The sequence below is a fragment of the Saimiri boliviensis genome, chromosome 6 (assembly GCF_048565385.1).
Source record: "Saimiri boliviensis isolate mSaiBol1 chromosome 6, mSaiBol1.pri, whole genome shotgun sequence".
NCBI lineage: Eukaryota > Metazoa > Chordata > Mammalia > Primates > Cebidae > Saimiri > Saimiri boliviensis.
The window spans coordinates 71,033,450-71,046,305 of record NC_133454.1 but is presented as its reverse complement, the minus strand read 5'-3'; the positions used below and the strand labels follow the sequence as shown (position 1 = coordinate 71,046,305).

Sequence of the window (12,856 nt, the reverse complement as noted above, 5' to 3'; positions counted from 1 at the left end):
ATTTCTCAACTCTGAGGGCTTATAACAGGCAGTACTTTTCCCCAGTTGGCAGCACTACTAAAATTACTTGTTTTCAGTACTCTCCCCTGTGTTTAGGGCTTTCCCGGTTTCAGTCATCCGCGGACAATCTCGGTAGGGAAATACAACCAATAACATATGTTGAGAGGGATCATGTTCACTAATGTTTATTACAGTCTTTCATAATAATTGTTCTATTTTATCGTTAATTATTTTTGTTAATCTCTCACTTTGCCTAATTTATAAATTAAACTTTATCATAGGTACGTAGGTATAGGAAAAAACCAGCCAGGAGGCCCGTCACTTGCGTGTTTCCTACTTGCTCAGCCTACTTCAGCCTGCGCAGTCTCCGTGACTAGTTTGACCCTCCGAGGGCCGCCGTAGTGCGTCGCCTCCGTTGCCGGGGAAACGACCCCGGACCTGGGAGGGAGCAAAGACGTTTCCCGCCGGCGGGAGCCGTGGCTGTGGTTGAGAGAGGGGCTAGAGGCGGGTCCCAGCGCTGCAGCACCATGGCGGACCAGCTTTATCTGGAAAATATAGACGAGTTCGTCACGGACCAAAACAAGATCGTGAGCAGCTACGACTGGGGAACGCGGGCGTGCGACCGGGGTCCTGGGCCCGGCCAGGGCGGCGGGACCTTGATTCCGTCCCTGCTTGTGACTTCGTGGGGACCAGGGGGAGACGGGTTCCCCCTGAGGGGACCTGGGCGAGCTCTGTGCCCCAGGGCGAGCGAGGACTAGCCGGGGAGGTCCTTCGGCACACACGGAAGTCGGCGTCCCTTCGGTGGGGGAGTGCTGGGAACAGAGCCTGGGGCTGGAGCCGCCGAGACCCGGCGGGGAGGGAGGGCCGTTGACTGAGAGTATTTCTAAGGCGACCCTGCACCTGTCTTTTAAGGTGGTTGGCGTTTAAAGTTTCAGGTTTACAGTTGAGGAAATCGTGTCTTAACTGTGTTAAGTTACAAGCTGCGTAACCTCCAGATACTGTTTCCTCTTCCTGGAAATTTAAGCATTAATAGAGGCTTAACCCGCCTCACAGGGGTGAGGTAAAGATCGAGCGAGATGATGGATGTGAGTGCGCTTTGCAAACCGTGATGATTGAGGGCCTGCTGTGTGCCAAGGCACCTTAATCTTTGCAGTGACCTCCCCGCACCCCATCCCAGGTCTGTGGTGGTATCCCGAGAGGAGGAAATGGAAGCTGAGGGGCCAAGTAACTTGTTTATTTGCTGTTGGTAGGGATAGGCAGTTTTTCAGCCTAGGTCTGTTCTCTTACTACTGCTTTCTTCTACATTACACTGTCTTTGCCTAACCTGTGCAAGTCTTACAACTATTGGAAGCTTGGCATTTAGAATTGGAAGAGACTTTGAGAGAAGAGAGTGCAGGCATCCTGGGTCTAGGAAGGATGAAGGCTTGATGCTGCTAGTTCCTAGTTCAATCTCTTATAAAAATATTCACCCACTTTGTTCATTCATTTCCTGACACCTGCACCACCTGCGCCTTTAATGTTTAGGTGGCTGCAACTTTCTTTAGAAGTTTCTGAGACTTCACACTTCAAAGTCATCTAGCTTCTGGATGAGTTTTAGGATAGCTTTGGCTGGTGGCCTAAGTAAAACGAGGAATATGAGGAAAATGAGAGCTTTTTCTGTTATGTATGTTTAGTCTGTCTTTTTAGATTATTTTTCACTAGTTCATGAAACAAACTGCTTAGCATTTTTAAGATAAATAACTTGGTCCTGCCTACCTACATAGATGGTTCTTGGCAAAACTGCAGTGGCCTTTATTGTAATTTATGAGACATAATTATCTAAGAATAGGAATCTTTAGGAACAGGCCCTCGGGACTGATCTGCACTCTGGAGTCATCTAATAAAACATTTAAAAAATTTCTTCTTTTTACAGGTGACGTACAAATGGCTGAGCTATACACTTGGGGTTCATGTAAACCAGGCCAAACAGTAAGTCCAATTTACTACCAATTTTAATCACATTTGAGGGTTTTTTTTGTTTGTTTTTTGTTACGCTTTGCTTTTAACTCTACAGATAGCCTCTAGGAAGAACTGATTTTCTGGGTAAATGAAAATAATACTGATTTTACTACTTTTTGTATCGTTTGAAAGATAGGTGGACTTGAATTAGGTTGGTGCAAAAGTAATCGTCATTTTTGCCATTACTTTTGAACCAACCTAAGTATATAAATGTGTGATGGTAAATTTACTGGATTTATTTGCAGCCTTGGGCTCTGGTTACCATCTCTTTGTTAATTCATATTCATTAAATGGACTGCCGAGTTCTGTTTACATCTCAGATTTGTATGTTTGTTTCTTACATTGTCACTATGTTTTCACATGTTCTCCTTAGGCCCAGTTTTGGATGTTACTGAAATACTTCCATAATGCGGTCAACAGGTGTTTGACACAAGCTGTATGACAATATAAGACACTGGAGAACTATTTAAGTAAAACTAAAAAGGGTATGTTTAGGATGGTGCAGAACATTGTTGTTCTTGAATTTTGCCTTACCACTTTTTCTCTTTTTTTTTTTTTTTTTTTTTGAGACAGAGTTTCGCTCTTGTTACCCAGGCTGGAGTGCAATGGCGCGATCTCGGCTCACTGCAACCTCCGCCTCCTGGGCTCAGGCAATTCTCCTGCCTTAGCCTCCTAAGTAGCTGGGATTACAGGCATGCGCCACCATGCCCAGCTAGTTTTTTTGTATTTTTAGTAGAGACGGGGTTTCACCATGTTGACCAGGATGGTCTCGATCTTTCGACCTCGTGATCCACCCGCCTTGGCCTCCCAAAGTGCTGGGATTACAGGCTTGAGCCACCGCGCCCGGCCTCACTTTTTCTTATTGAAACCTGTGATCCAGCTTGAGATCAGAGGGGAAAAAGCAAGCATTTGAATTAACTTTACATTTTTTTGACCTGCATAAGTACAGTATCATGTGTATTCCAAGAGGGGAATTGGTGAACAGGTTGAGGACACAATATTGGGTTAAATGCTCATGTAGTTTGTTTCATTCCTAAGGTTGGTCTGAGTTTTCTCTGTTTTTTGAGCCATAGGAACTTTTTCTTTTGAGACAGAGCCTGGCTCTGTCACACAGGCTGGAGTGCAGAGGCGTGATCTTGGCTCACTGTAATCTCTGCCTCCCAGGTTCAAGAGATTCTCCTGCCTCAGACTCCCGAGCATCTGGGAATACAGGTGCCCACCACCACACCCAGCTAATTTTGTTAATTTTAGCAGAGATGGGATTTCACTATGTTGGCTACGCTGGTCTCAAACTCCTGACCTCAAGTGATCTGTCTGCCAAAGCCTCCCAAACTGCTGGGATTACAGGCACGAGCCACCGTGCCTGCAGGAGTCATAGAAAACTTTCTTTGAGCCATAAGAACATTCCACAAGTCTTAGAAAGTTCCTGGTCTCTAGAATGGGTTGATTTGACTTTATCTAGTTAGTGTTAGACAGGGTTAGGAGTCTGATTTTGGCGGTGATGTTTAGGCTTTCAAACCTGAAAGTCTTAGCTTAGGGATAGTTTGGGACTGGTTTTTAGTAAGATTGCCCAAGACCAGTCCTGGCCCAAACCCAATAAATTCAGGAAACTTTGGAAATGGACATCTGTGAGTTATTGTTCATTGTGGTTATAGATGTTTAAATGTCAAATTAGGCAACTATTTATTACTAAGCCTATTGGGATTTAAAAATGCATACTGTGGACTAGAGTCCCTAAATGTGAAATGAAGATGCCTGCAATTATACTGTAGGTACCCTGATTGCCTATCATTTTTATAGCATTAATGCACTGTCTAGCTCCTGCCTGTCTACCCAACTTCATCCCATACCACTTTCTACCTCACTTATTATATTCTTGCCATATTTGCCTTTCTGTTTTCCAAATAATATCAAGCGTATTTTCTCACTCTAGTATCCTTCTGCCTGGAATGCTCTTTCAGCTGTCCTCATTCTTCAGATTTCAGCTTAGATTTTATATGATACCACTTGTAAACAGTCTTACTGATCCTCTGTTTTAAGTATCTCCACCCCTCCCTAACTCTGTCATATCATTCTGTTAATTTCTTTAGTAATTCTCCCTTAAAAAAGATGTATTGAGATATAATTTGCCCATTAAGGTGTATAATTTAGTGGCTTTTAGCATATTCACAGAGTTGTACCTACTATCAGGCACTTATCATTTCTCCCCAACCCCTGCAGCCCTAGACAACTGCTAATCTATCTATAGATTTGCCTATTCTGGACATTTCGTATACATGGAATCATATATAGTCTTGTAATGTCTTATTTTTTTTTTCAGTGCTTAATTTGTTCTTATGGCTAAATAATATCCCATTATACAGTTTATTAGTTTCTAAGGGCTGCCATAACACTGTATTTCAAATGAGTGACTAAAAACAACAGATATTTAATATCTTACAGTACTGGAGACTAGAAGTCAAAATCAAGGTGTTGGCAGGGCTGTGCTCCCTCTAAAATCTACAGGAAAGAATCTTATTCCTTGTTTTTTCCCACCTTTGGTGGTTTGCTGGCAATCATTGGCATTTCTTGGCTTGTAGCTGTATGGTGCCAATCTCTGCCTTCATTGTCATGGCATTCTCCCTGTGTATCTGTATCTTTCCATGGCCATCTTATATGAACACCAGTCATATTGAACTACGAGTCCACTCTACTCTAATATGACCTTGTCTTAACTAATTACATGTGCAATAAGTCTTTCTTTCTTTCTTTCTTTCTTTTTTTTTTTTTTGAGATGAAGTCTTACTCTGTCGCCCAGAGTACAGTGGCATGATCTTGGCTCACTGCAACCTCTGCCTCCCAGGTTCAGAGAATTCTCCTGCCTCAGCCTCCTGAGTAGCTGGGATTACAGGCATGTGCCACCACGCCCAGCTAATTTTTGTATTTTTAGTAGAGACGAGGTTTCACCATGTTGATCAGGCTGGTCTCGAATTCCTGACCTCATGATCAGTATCTATACCTAGAATTGGAATTGTTAGGTCATGGGATAATTCTGTATTTAACATTTTGAGGAACTGACAAACTATTTTTCAAAATGGCGACAATGTCTTACGGTCTTAACAGTGTAGGAGGATTTCAGTTTCTCCACATTCTGGTCAACAGTACTTTTTTTTTTCCCCTCAGATTTCTCATGGATGAACTCTTTTTTATTTTTATTTTTTATTTTTTATTTTTTTAAGATGGGGTTTTGCTATGTTGCCCAGGCTGGATTTGAACTCAAGGATCTTTCCACCTCAGCCTCCCAAGTAGCTGGGACTACAGGTGTATATCACCACACCTGGCTAAAATTTTTTATTATGTCTTATTTTACACATCCTAGTGGATATGAGGTGGTATCTCATAAATGATGTTGACTTGCATTTGCCTAATTACTAACAATGCTGGGCCGGGCGCAGTGGCTCAAGCCTGTAATCCCAGCACTTTGGGAGGCCGAGGCGGGTGGATTGCGAGGTCAAGAGATCGAGACCATCCTGGTCAACTTGGTGAAACCCCGTCTCTACTAAAAATACAAAAAATTAGCTGGGCATGGTAGCACGTGCCTGTAATCCCAGCTACTCAGGAGGCTGAGGCAGGAGAATTGCCTGAACCCAGGAGGCGGAGGTTGCAGTGAGCCGAGATCGCGCCATTGCACTCCAGCCTGGGTAACAAGAGCGAAACTCCGTCTCAAAAAAAAAAAAAAAAAAAAAAAACAATGCTGAATATCTTTTCATATGCTTATTGGCCATGTGTATATCTTTGGAGAAACAGATATTCAAAACTTTTGCCCATTTTGTCATTGGGTATTTTGGTTGTTGTTTTAAGCATTTTTTATATATTCTGAATATAAGAATCTGATCGATATATGATTTGCAAAAATTTTCTCTTATTCTGCGGATTGTCTTTGTACTTTCTTGATGGTGTGCTTTGACCCACAGACTGTTGTTGTTGTTGTTTGAGACGGGATCTCACTCTGTTCTCCAAGCCAGAGTGCAGTGGTGTGATCTCAGCCCACTGCAGCCTTGACTTCCTTGAACTCAGGTGATTTTCCCCACCTCAGCCTCCTGAGTAGCTGGGATGCTGGGACTATAGGCATGTGCTACCACACTCGGCTAATTTTTTTTAAGTTTTTTGTAGAGATGGGGTGTCGCCATGTTTCCCAGGCTGGTCTTGAACTCTTAGGTTCAAGTGACTCGCCCGCCTTGGCCACCCAAAGTGCTAGGGTACAGACATGACCTACCATGTCTGGCCCATGGAAGTTTTTATGGCTGCGGAAGTCCAATTTATTTATTTTTTATTTATTTATTTATTTTTTTTTGAGACGGAGTTTCACCCTTGTTACCCAGGCTGGAGTGCAATGGCGCGATCTCGGCTCACCGCAACCTCCGCCTCCTGGGCTCAGGCAATTCTCCTGCCTCAGCCTCCTGAGTAGCTGGGATTACAGGCACGCGCCACCACGCCCAGCTATTTTTTTTGTATTTTTAGTAGAGACGGGGTTTCACCATGTTGACCAGGATGGTCTCGATCTCTTGACCTCGTGATCCACCCACCTCGGCCTCCCAAAGTGCTGGGATTACAGGCTTGAGCCACCGCGCCCGGCCTGCTTGTGCTTTTCTAAGTTTAAATTTTAAAAGGATTAAAAATTTTTTAACCTTATTATTGTTTTCTTTAGTAGAGACAAGGTCTCACTATGTTGCCCAGGCTGGTCTCAAACTCCTGACTTCAAGTGATCCCCCGCCTCAGCCTCCCAAAGTGCTAGGATTACAGATGTGAACCACTGTTCCCAGCCTAAAATTTTTTTTTTTTTTGAGATGGAGTCTTGTTCTGTTGCCTAGGCTGGGGTGCAGTGGGGATCTGCCTGCCCCGGCCTCCCAAAGTGCTGAGATTACAGATGTGAGCCACCATGCCCAGCCAAGATTTTTTACATTGACAAATACAAATTGTATATATTTATTGTGTACAGCATTATGTTTTGAAGTATGTATACATTGCGGAATAGTTAAATCTAGCTAATAAATGTATTACACACTTATTTTGGTGGTGAGAACATTTAATGTCTACCATCTTTGCATTTTTCAAAAATATATCATCATTAACAATAGTCATCATGCTGTACAGTAGAGCTCTTGAACTTATTCCTGTCTAACTGTAATTATATATCCTTTGACCAACATCTCCCTATTTCCCCTCTCCCAGCCACCTCAGTCTATGGAAAGAAAATTCTGCTTTTCACTTCTATAAGATCAACTTTTACAGATTCCACAAATGAGTGAGATCATGTGGTATTTGTCTGTGTCTGGCTTATTTCACTTAACATAATATCTTCCAGGTTCATCCATTTTGTTGCAAATGATAGGATTTTATTCATTTTTATGCCTGAATGGTAGTCCATTGTGCATATACATGGTATTTCCTTTATCCATGTATCCATTAAGGGACACAAGTTTATTCTATATCTTAGCTATTGTAAATAGTGTTGCAATAAACATGTGAATGCAAGTATCTGACATACTGATTTCATTTCCTTTGGATATATATCCAGTAGTGGAGCTGCTGGATCATATGGTAGTTCTGTTTTTGATATTTTGAGGAACCTCCATACTATTTTACATAATGGCTGTATTAATTTACATTCCCACCAACAGTATATAAACATTCTCTTTTTTCCGTATTCTTGCTGTATTTTCTTTTTTATGTGTTGCTTGTGCTTCTGACATAGTATCTAAGAAGGCTTTGCATAACCCAGGGTTGTAAAGATTTACTCCTGTGCTTTTTTTTCTAAGATTTTTTTTTTTTGTTTTTGCACTTACATTTAACTCTATAATTCATTTGGAGTTTTAAAAAATCATTATCACTGTATTTAAGTTTTTTGCAGATCATGTGCTTGTTAACATCATTATTACTACTATTATTTTGAGACAGGGTTTCACTCTGCTGCCCAGGCAGAAGTGCAGTGGTGCAGTTTTGGTTCACTGCAACTTCAGCCTCCCAGGCTCAAATGGTTCTCCCTCCTCAGCCTCCCTACTAGCTGGAACTACAGGTGCTCGCCACCACACCTAGCTACCTTTTGTATTTTCTTTAGAGACAGGATTTTGCTGTGTTGCTCAGGCTGGTCTTGAACTCCTGGGCTGAAGCCATCCTCCTACCTTGGCCCGCCAAAGTGCTGGAATTGCAGGCATGAGCTACTGCATCTGGACATGTACTTGTTAGCATTAGAAATGTCGGCTGGGTGTGGTAGCTCAGTTGTGTAGTCCCAGCACTTGAGGAGGCTGAGGTGGGAGGATTGCTCAAGCCCAGGAGTTCAAGATGAGCCTGGGCAAAATAGCAAGACCCCCATCCTTAGAAAAAGTTTTTTTCAAACATGATCCACAGGTGGTGGCGTGTACCTATAGTCCTAGCTACTTGGAAGGCTGAGGCAGGAGGATTGCCTGAGCCCAGGTGTTCAAGGCTGCGGTGAGCTATGATCACATCTAGGTAATAGAGCAAGACCCTGTCTCTAAAAGAGAGAGAGAGAAGGAAGGAAAGAAAGAAAAAAAGAAAGAAATGCTTTAGTCCCTACAGTAAGACTATACTAAAGCTTTCAGATTAGGTGTTAATTCAAGCTAATTTTTAAACGAATCACTGAAATGTATAAATATTGTCTATATCTTCTAGGAAGCACTTGGATTTAATTTTTTATGGTATAAGGAAAGGGTCTAGTGTCATTTTTTTGCACATGGGTATACAGGTATCCCAGCATTTTACATTCATGTTATTGTTTTGGCATTTTCTTTGCTTATTGTATCTTTCCCCTGGAATATAAACTCTATGAAGCTGGGAAATTTGTCAGGTTCATCACTGTTCTGATTACTATTGCTATGTCAGAAATCACCCCAAAATGTAGTGCCTGGAAACATCATTTTATTATGCACATAGATTCTTTTGGTTTGGAATTTAGATAGGGCACAGTGGGAATGGCTTATGTCTGTTCATGATGTCTGGCAACCCTGCTGGGAAGTCTTAATAATTGGAACCTGGTCATGTCTGGGCATCTTTATGCACATGTCTGGCAGTTGATTCTGGCCGTCTGCTGGGACTTTAGCTGGGGCAATGGACTAGAGTGCTTGCATGTGGTCTGTTTATGTGGCCTGGGCTTCCTCACAGCCTAGGGTCTCCGAGTATTTGGACTTCTTACATAGCAGCTCAGGGCTCCAAAAGCTTGTGTTCTAGCACAATGTAGAGCCAATTGCCTTTTCTGACTAGCCTCAGAAGTCAAGCATTGAATTGCTGGCTCTACCAGATTCAAGGGGTGGACTCTACTTCTCAATGAGAGAATGTAGAGAGCATATGGAGTGGAAGATGCTGTCTCAGCCATCTTTGGAAAATTCAATAATGCCACAATTAGTGTGTCTTCAGTGTCAGGCACACAATGAATGCCAATGCATATTTATTGAATGAATGCTAAGCACTATGGTTTATGTTTGTTTGTTTGTTTGTTTTGAGATAGAGTCTCATTCTATCACCTAGGCTGGAGTGCAGTGGTTCAAACATGGCTTCCTGTAGCCTTGACTTCCAGGGCTCAGCCTCCTGAGTGGCTAGGACCACAGGTATGCACCACCATGCTAGTTGATTTTTTTTATTTCATAGAGATGGGATCTTGCCGTGTTGATGCGGCTGGTCTTGAACCTCTGGGCTCAACCAGTTCTCTTGCCTCAGCCTCCCAAAATGCTGGGATTATAGGCATGAGCCACAATGCTTGGCCTCACTATGGTATCTTCACAAACATTTCTCTCACATAATTTTTATAACAATCCATTATGATGGGTGTTATCAACTTTCTACTAAGATGAGAAAACAGACTTAGAGATTCTCTTGTACCCTTTTTTGTTTTGTTTTTACATATAGTGGAAGCTTTCATCACTCTTGGCACTAAGGTTAGTGACTGGGCATGGTTGTTAATGATTTGCTTGGATTCATTCAAGAAGTGTTTTTTCAATTCATACTGGGTTTGTTTTGTTTTTGAGACATGATCTTGCTCTATCGCCCAGGCTGGGGTGCAATGGCGTGGTCTTGGCTCACTGCAACCTCTAATTCCCAGGTTGAAGCAATTCTTGTGCCTTAGCCTCCAGAGTAGCTGGGAACACAGGCACATGCCACCATGCCATGCTAATTTTTGCATTTTTAGTAGAGACGGGGTTTCACCAAATTGACCAGGCTGTTCTTGAACTCCTGACCTCGTGATTCTCCTGCCTCGGCCTCCTAAAGTGCTGGGATTATAGGTGCGATCCCCCGCGCCGCACCTCATACTGTTTTTTAGCATGATTTCAGGCTATGTCATACAATGGTAAACCTCACAGACGGAGTCCCTCCCTTGATTGATTTAAACAAGATAATTTGAAATTGTGAAAATGCTGTGAAGGAATTAAATTGGGTTAGAGAAACCAGCATAAACAACACACTATACTCATCCTGGGGAAAATTATGGGTGGAACTGATCAGGAGAAAAGATTAATGGATTAAAATGAGAAGCTATAATTAATCATATGTGTAGAAAGTACATATTGTAAGAAGTCATGTATGTTATCATTCTTTTTTTTTTTTTTTTCTTCTGAGATGGTGTCTCACTCTCACCCAGGCTGAAGTGCAATGGTGTGACCTCAGCTCAGTGCAGCCTCCACTTCCTGGGTTAAAGCAGTTCTCCTACCCCAGCCTCCCAAGTAGCTCTGACTACAGGCATGCACCACCATGCCTGGCTAATTTTTTGTATTTTTAGTAGAGGCGGAGGTTTCACCATGTTGGCCAGGCTGGTCTCAAACTCCTGACCTCAGCTGCCTGCCTGGGCCTCCCGGAGTGCTGGGATTACAGGCGTGAGCCATCGCGCCTGGCCTGTTGTCATTCTTATTTAAGAATATTTTACATTTTGTTTATTAAAAAATGTTTGGTTCAGGCTAGGCGTGGTGGCTCACACCTGTAATTCTAGCATTTTGGGTGGCCAAGGCAGGTGGATTGCTTGAGCTCAGGAGTTCAAGACCAGCCTAGGCAACATGGTGAAACCCTGTCTCTACTAAAATACAAAAAAATTAGATGGGTATGAGACTCCATCTCCATACACACAAAAAAAGTTTGGCTTAAATTAAATAAAACATGTTTTAAAGACTCAAAAAGTAGGTAGGAATTCTTTCTTTTTTTTTTTTTTGAGACAGAGTTTCGCTCTTGTTGCCCAGGCTGAGGTGCAGTGGTGTGATCTCAGCACCCTGAAACCTCTGCCTCCCGGGTTCAAGTGATTCTCTTGCCTCAGGCTCCTGAGTAGCTGGGAATACAGGTGTGTGCCACTATGCCCAGTTAATTTTGCATTTTTAGTAGAGAACGGATTTCTCCATGTTGGTCAGGCTGGTCTTGAACTCCTGACCTCAGGTGATCCACTCACCTTGGCTTCCCAAAGTGCTGGGATTACAGGTGTGAGCCACTGTGCCTGGCTGCAGGAATTCTTTTCTAAAATAAGAGTTTGCTTTGAACTTTATGTTAATAATACAAGAGAGAAGAATTGGGGTTGACCTGGGGAGACACGTGAATAGAGGATAATGACTGATGTTATGGGCAGGCCTAATAGTTGTGGATAAAAGATAGTACATTTGGCCAGCAAGCTTGAGAGCATCTCGGGCATGGTACCTGCCTATCATGTCTTCTTCTTTTAACATGGTCCAAACTAGCATCAGTAAACCAAAATGTTCGTCATCTGTTAGCTCATCTGTCCTTCTAACACAGTGATTACAGTGGAAAGAAACAGAGGGCAAGGAGGAGGAATCAACAAAAATCCTGAATAGGACACCTTTTGTACTCAAGGAATTAACAGTCTGGAGGGGGTGGCTCATATGTAAAATAAGTAGTTAGAATACAGGGTGACAGATGCTGTAATAATAGATATGGGACAAGTTTTGTTAGCGCTTAGAAGGCAGAGGCTCATTGTCTAGGCATGATGGCTCACTCCTGTAATCCTAGCATTTTGGGAGGCCAAGGCGGGAGGATCGCTTGAGCCCAGGGATTTGAGGCCAGGCTGGGAGGTATAACAAGAGCCTGTCTCTATCAGGGAAAAAAAAAAAAAAAAAAATGCCAGGCATGGTAGTGTGCACCTGTGGTCCTATCTACTTAGGAGGCTGAGGAAGGAGGATGGCTTGAGCCCAGGAATTCAAGGTTACAGTGAGCTCTGCCACTGCACTCCAGCCTGGGCAACAGAGTGAGACCATATCTCTTAAAAAAAATAAAAATAAAAAAAAAAATTAGAGTTTCCTGGGACCTGATGGTGTTGGGGAAAGGTTCATACTTCATAGAGTAGGTTATAACCGGGCTGCTGTCTTGATGAGAAATTAGGTAGATGAGGTCTGAGAAGAGCCTTCTAAGCAGAAGAAGGGACATATACAAAGGAATAAATGGAATTGTAGAATGTTTCATAAGGATAAAAGTAGTGTAGGTATGATGGGGAATGGTCAGAGATACAGGGCCCAGAACAAGAAGGGTCTTACCTGTCATTGCTAGAGATTTGAAGTTGATCCTTAGGGGATGAGAAGCTACTGAAAGCTTTGTAACAAGGAATTATACTTCAGATAAGACTCGCCAGCGACCTTTTCAACATCAACAATGACTAATACGCATTGCACATTTAACATGCCCCGAAACCTAACTCCTGACTTCTCCCCTCAACATCTGATTTTCCTGCTTTTCCCCCATCTCAGTGAATTACAGCTTCATTCTTTAACTTGCTTAGTCCAGTCATTTTTGACTTTTCTTTCTCTTAACCTCACTACAGTATATCAGCAAATCCTGTTGTTCCTCCCTTTAAAATATGCCCAGAATTCATCCACTAATT

General features: G+C 42.6%; 1 protein-coding gene across 2 annotated transcripts in view; it reads left to right on the top strand.

The window, feature by feature from the left end:
• The first annotated feature begins 427 nt into the window (after positions 1–427).
• Positions 428–12,856, top strand: part of POLD3 (DNA polymerase delta 3, accessory subunit) — a 49,500-nt gene continuing 37,071 nt past the window's right edge. The window contains exons 1-2 of one of the 2 annotated variants that reach the window (XM_003923463.4): positions 428–587; positions 1,913–1,968. In XM_003923463.4, the coding sequence (XP_003923512.1) occupies positions 528–587; positions 1,913–1,968 (116 nt within the window). In that variant the 5' untranslated portion in view covers positions 428–527. The remainder of the gene's footprint in view (positions 588–1,912; positions 1,969–12,856) is intronic. The other variant, XM_003923465.4, reaches the window with a different exon arrangement.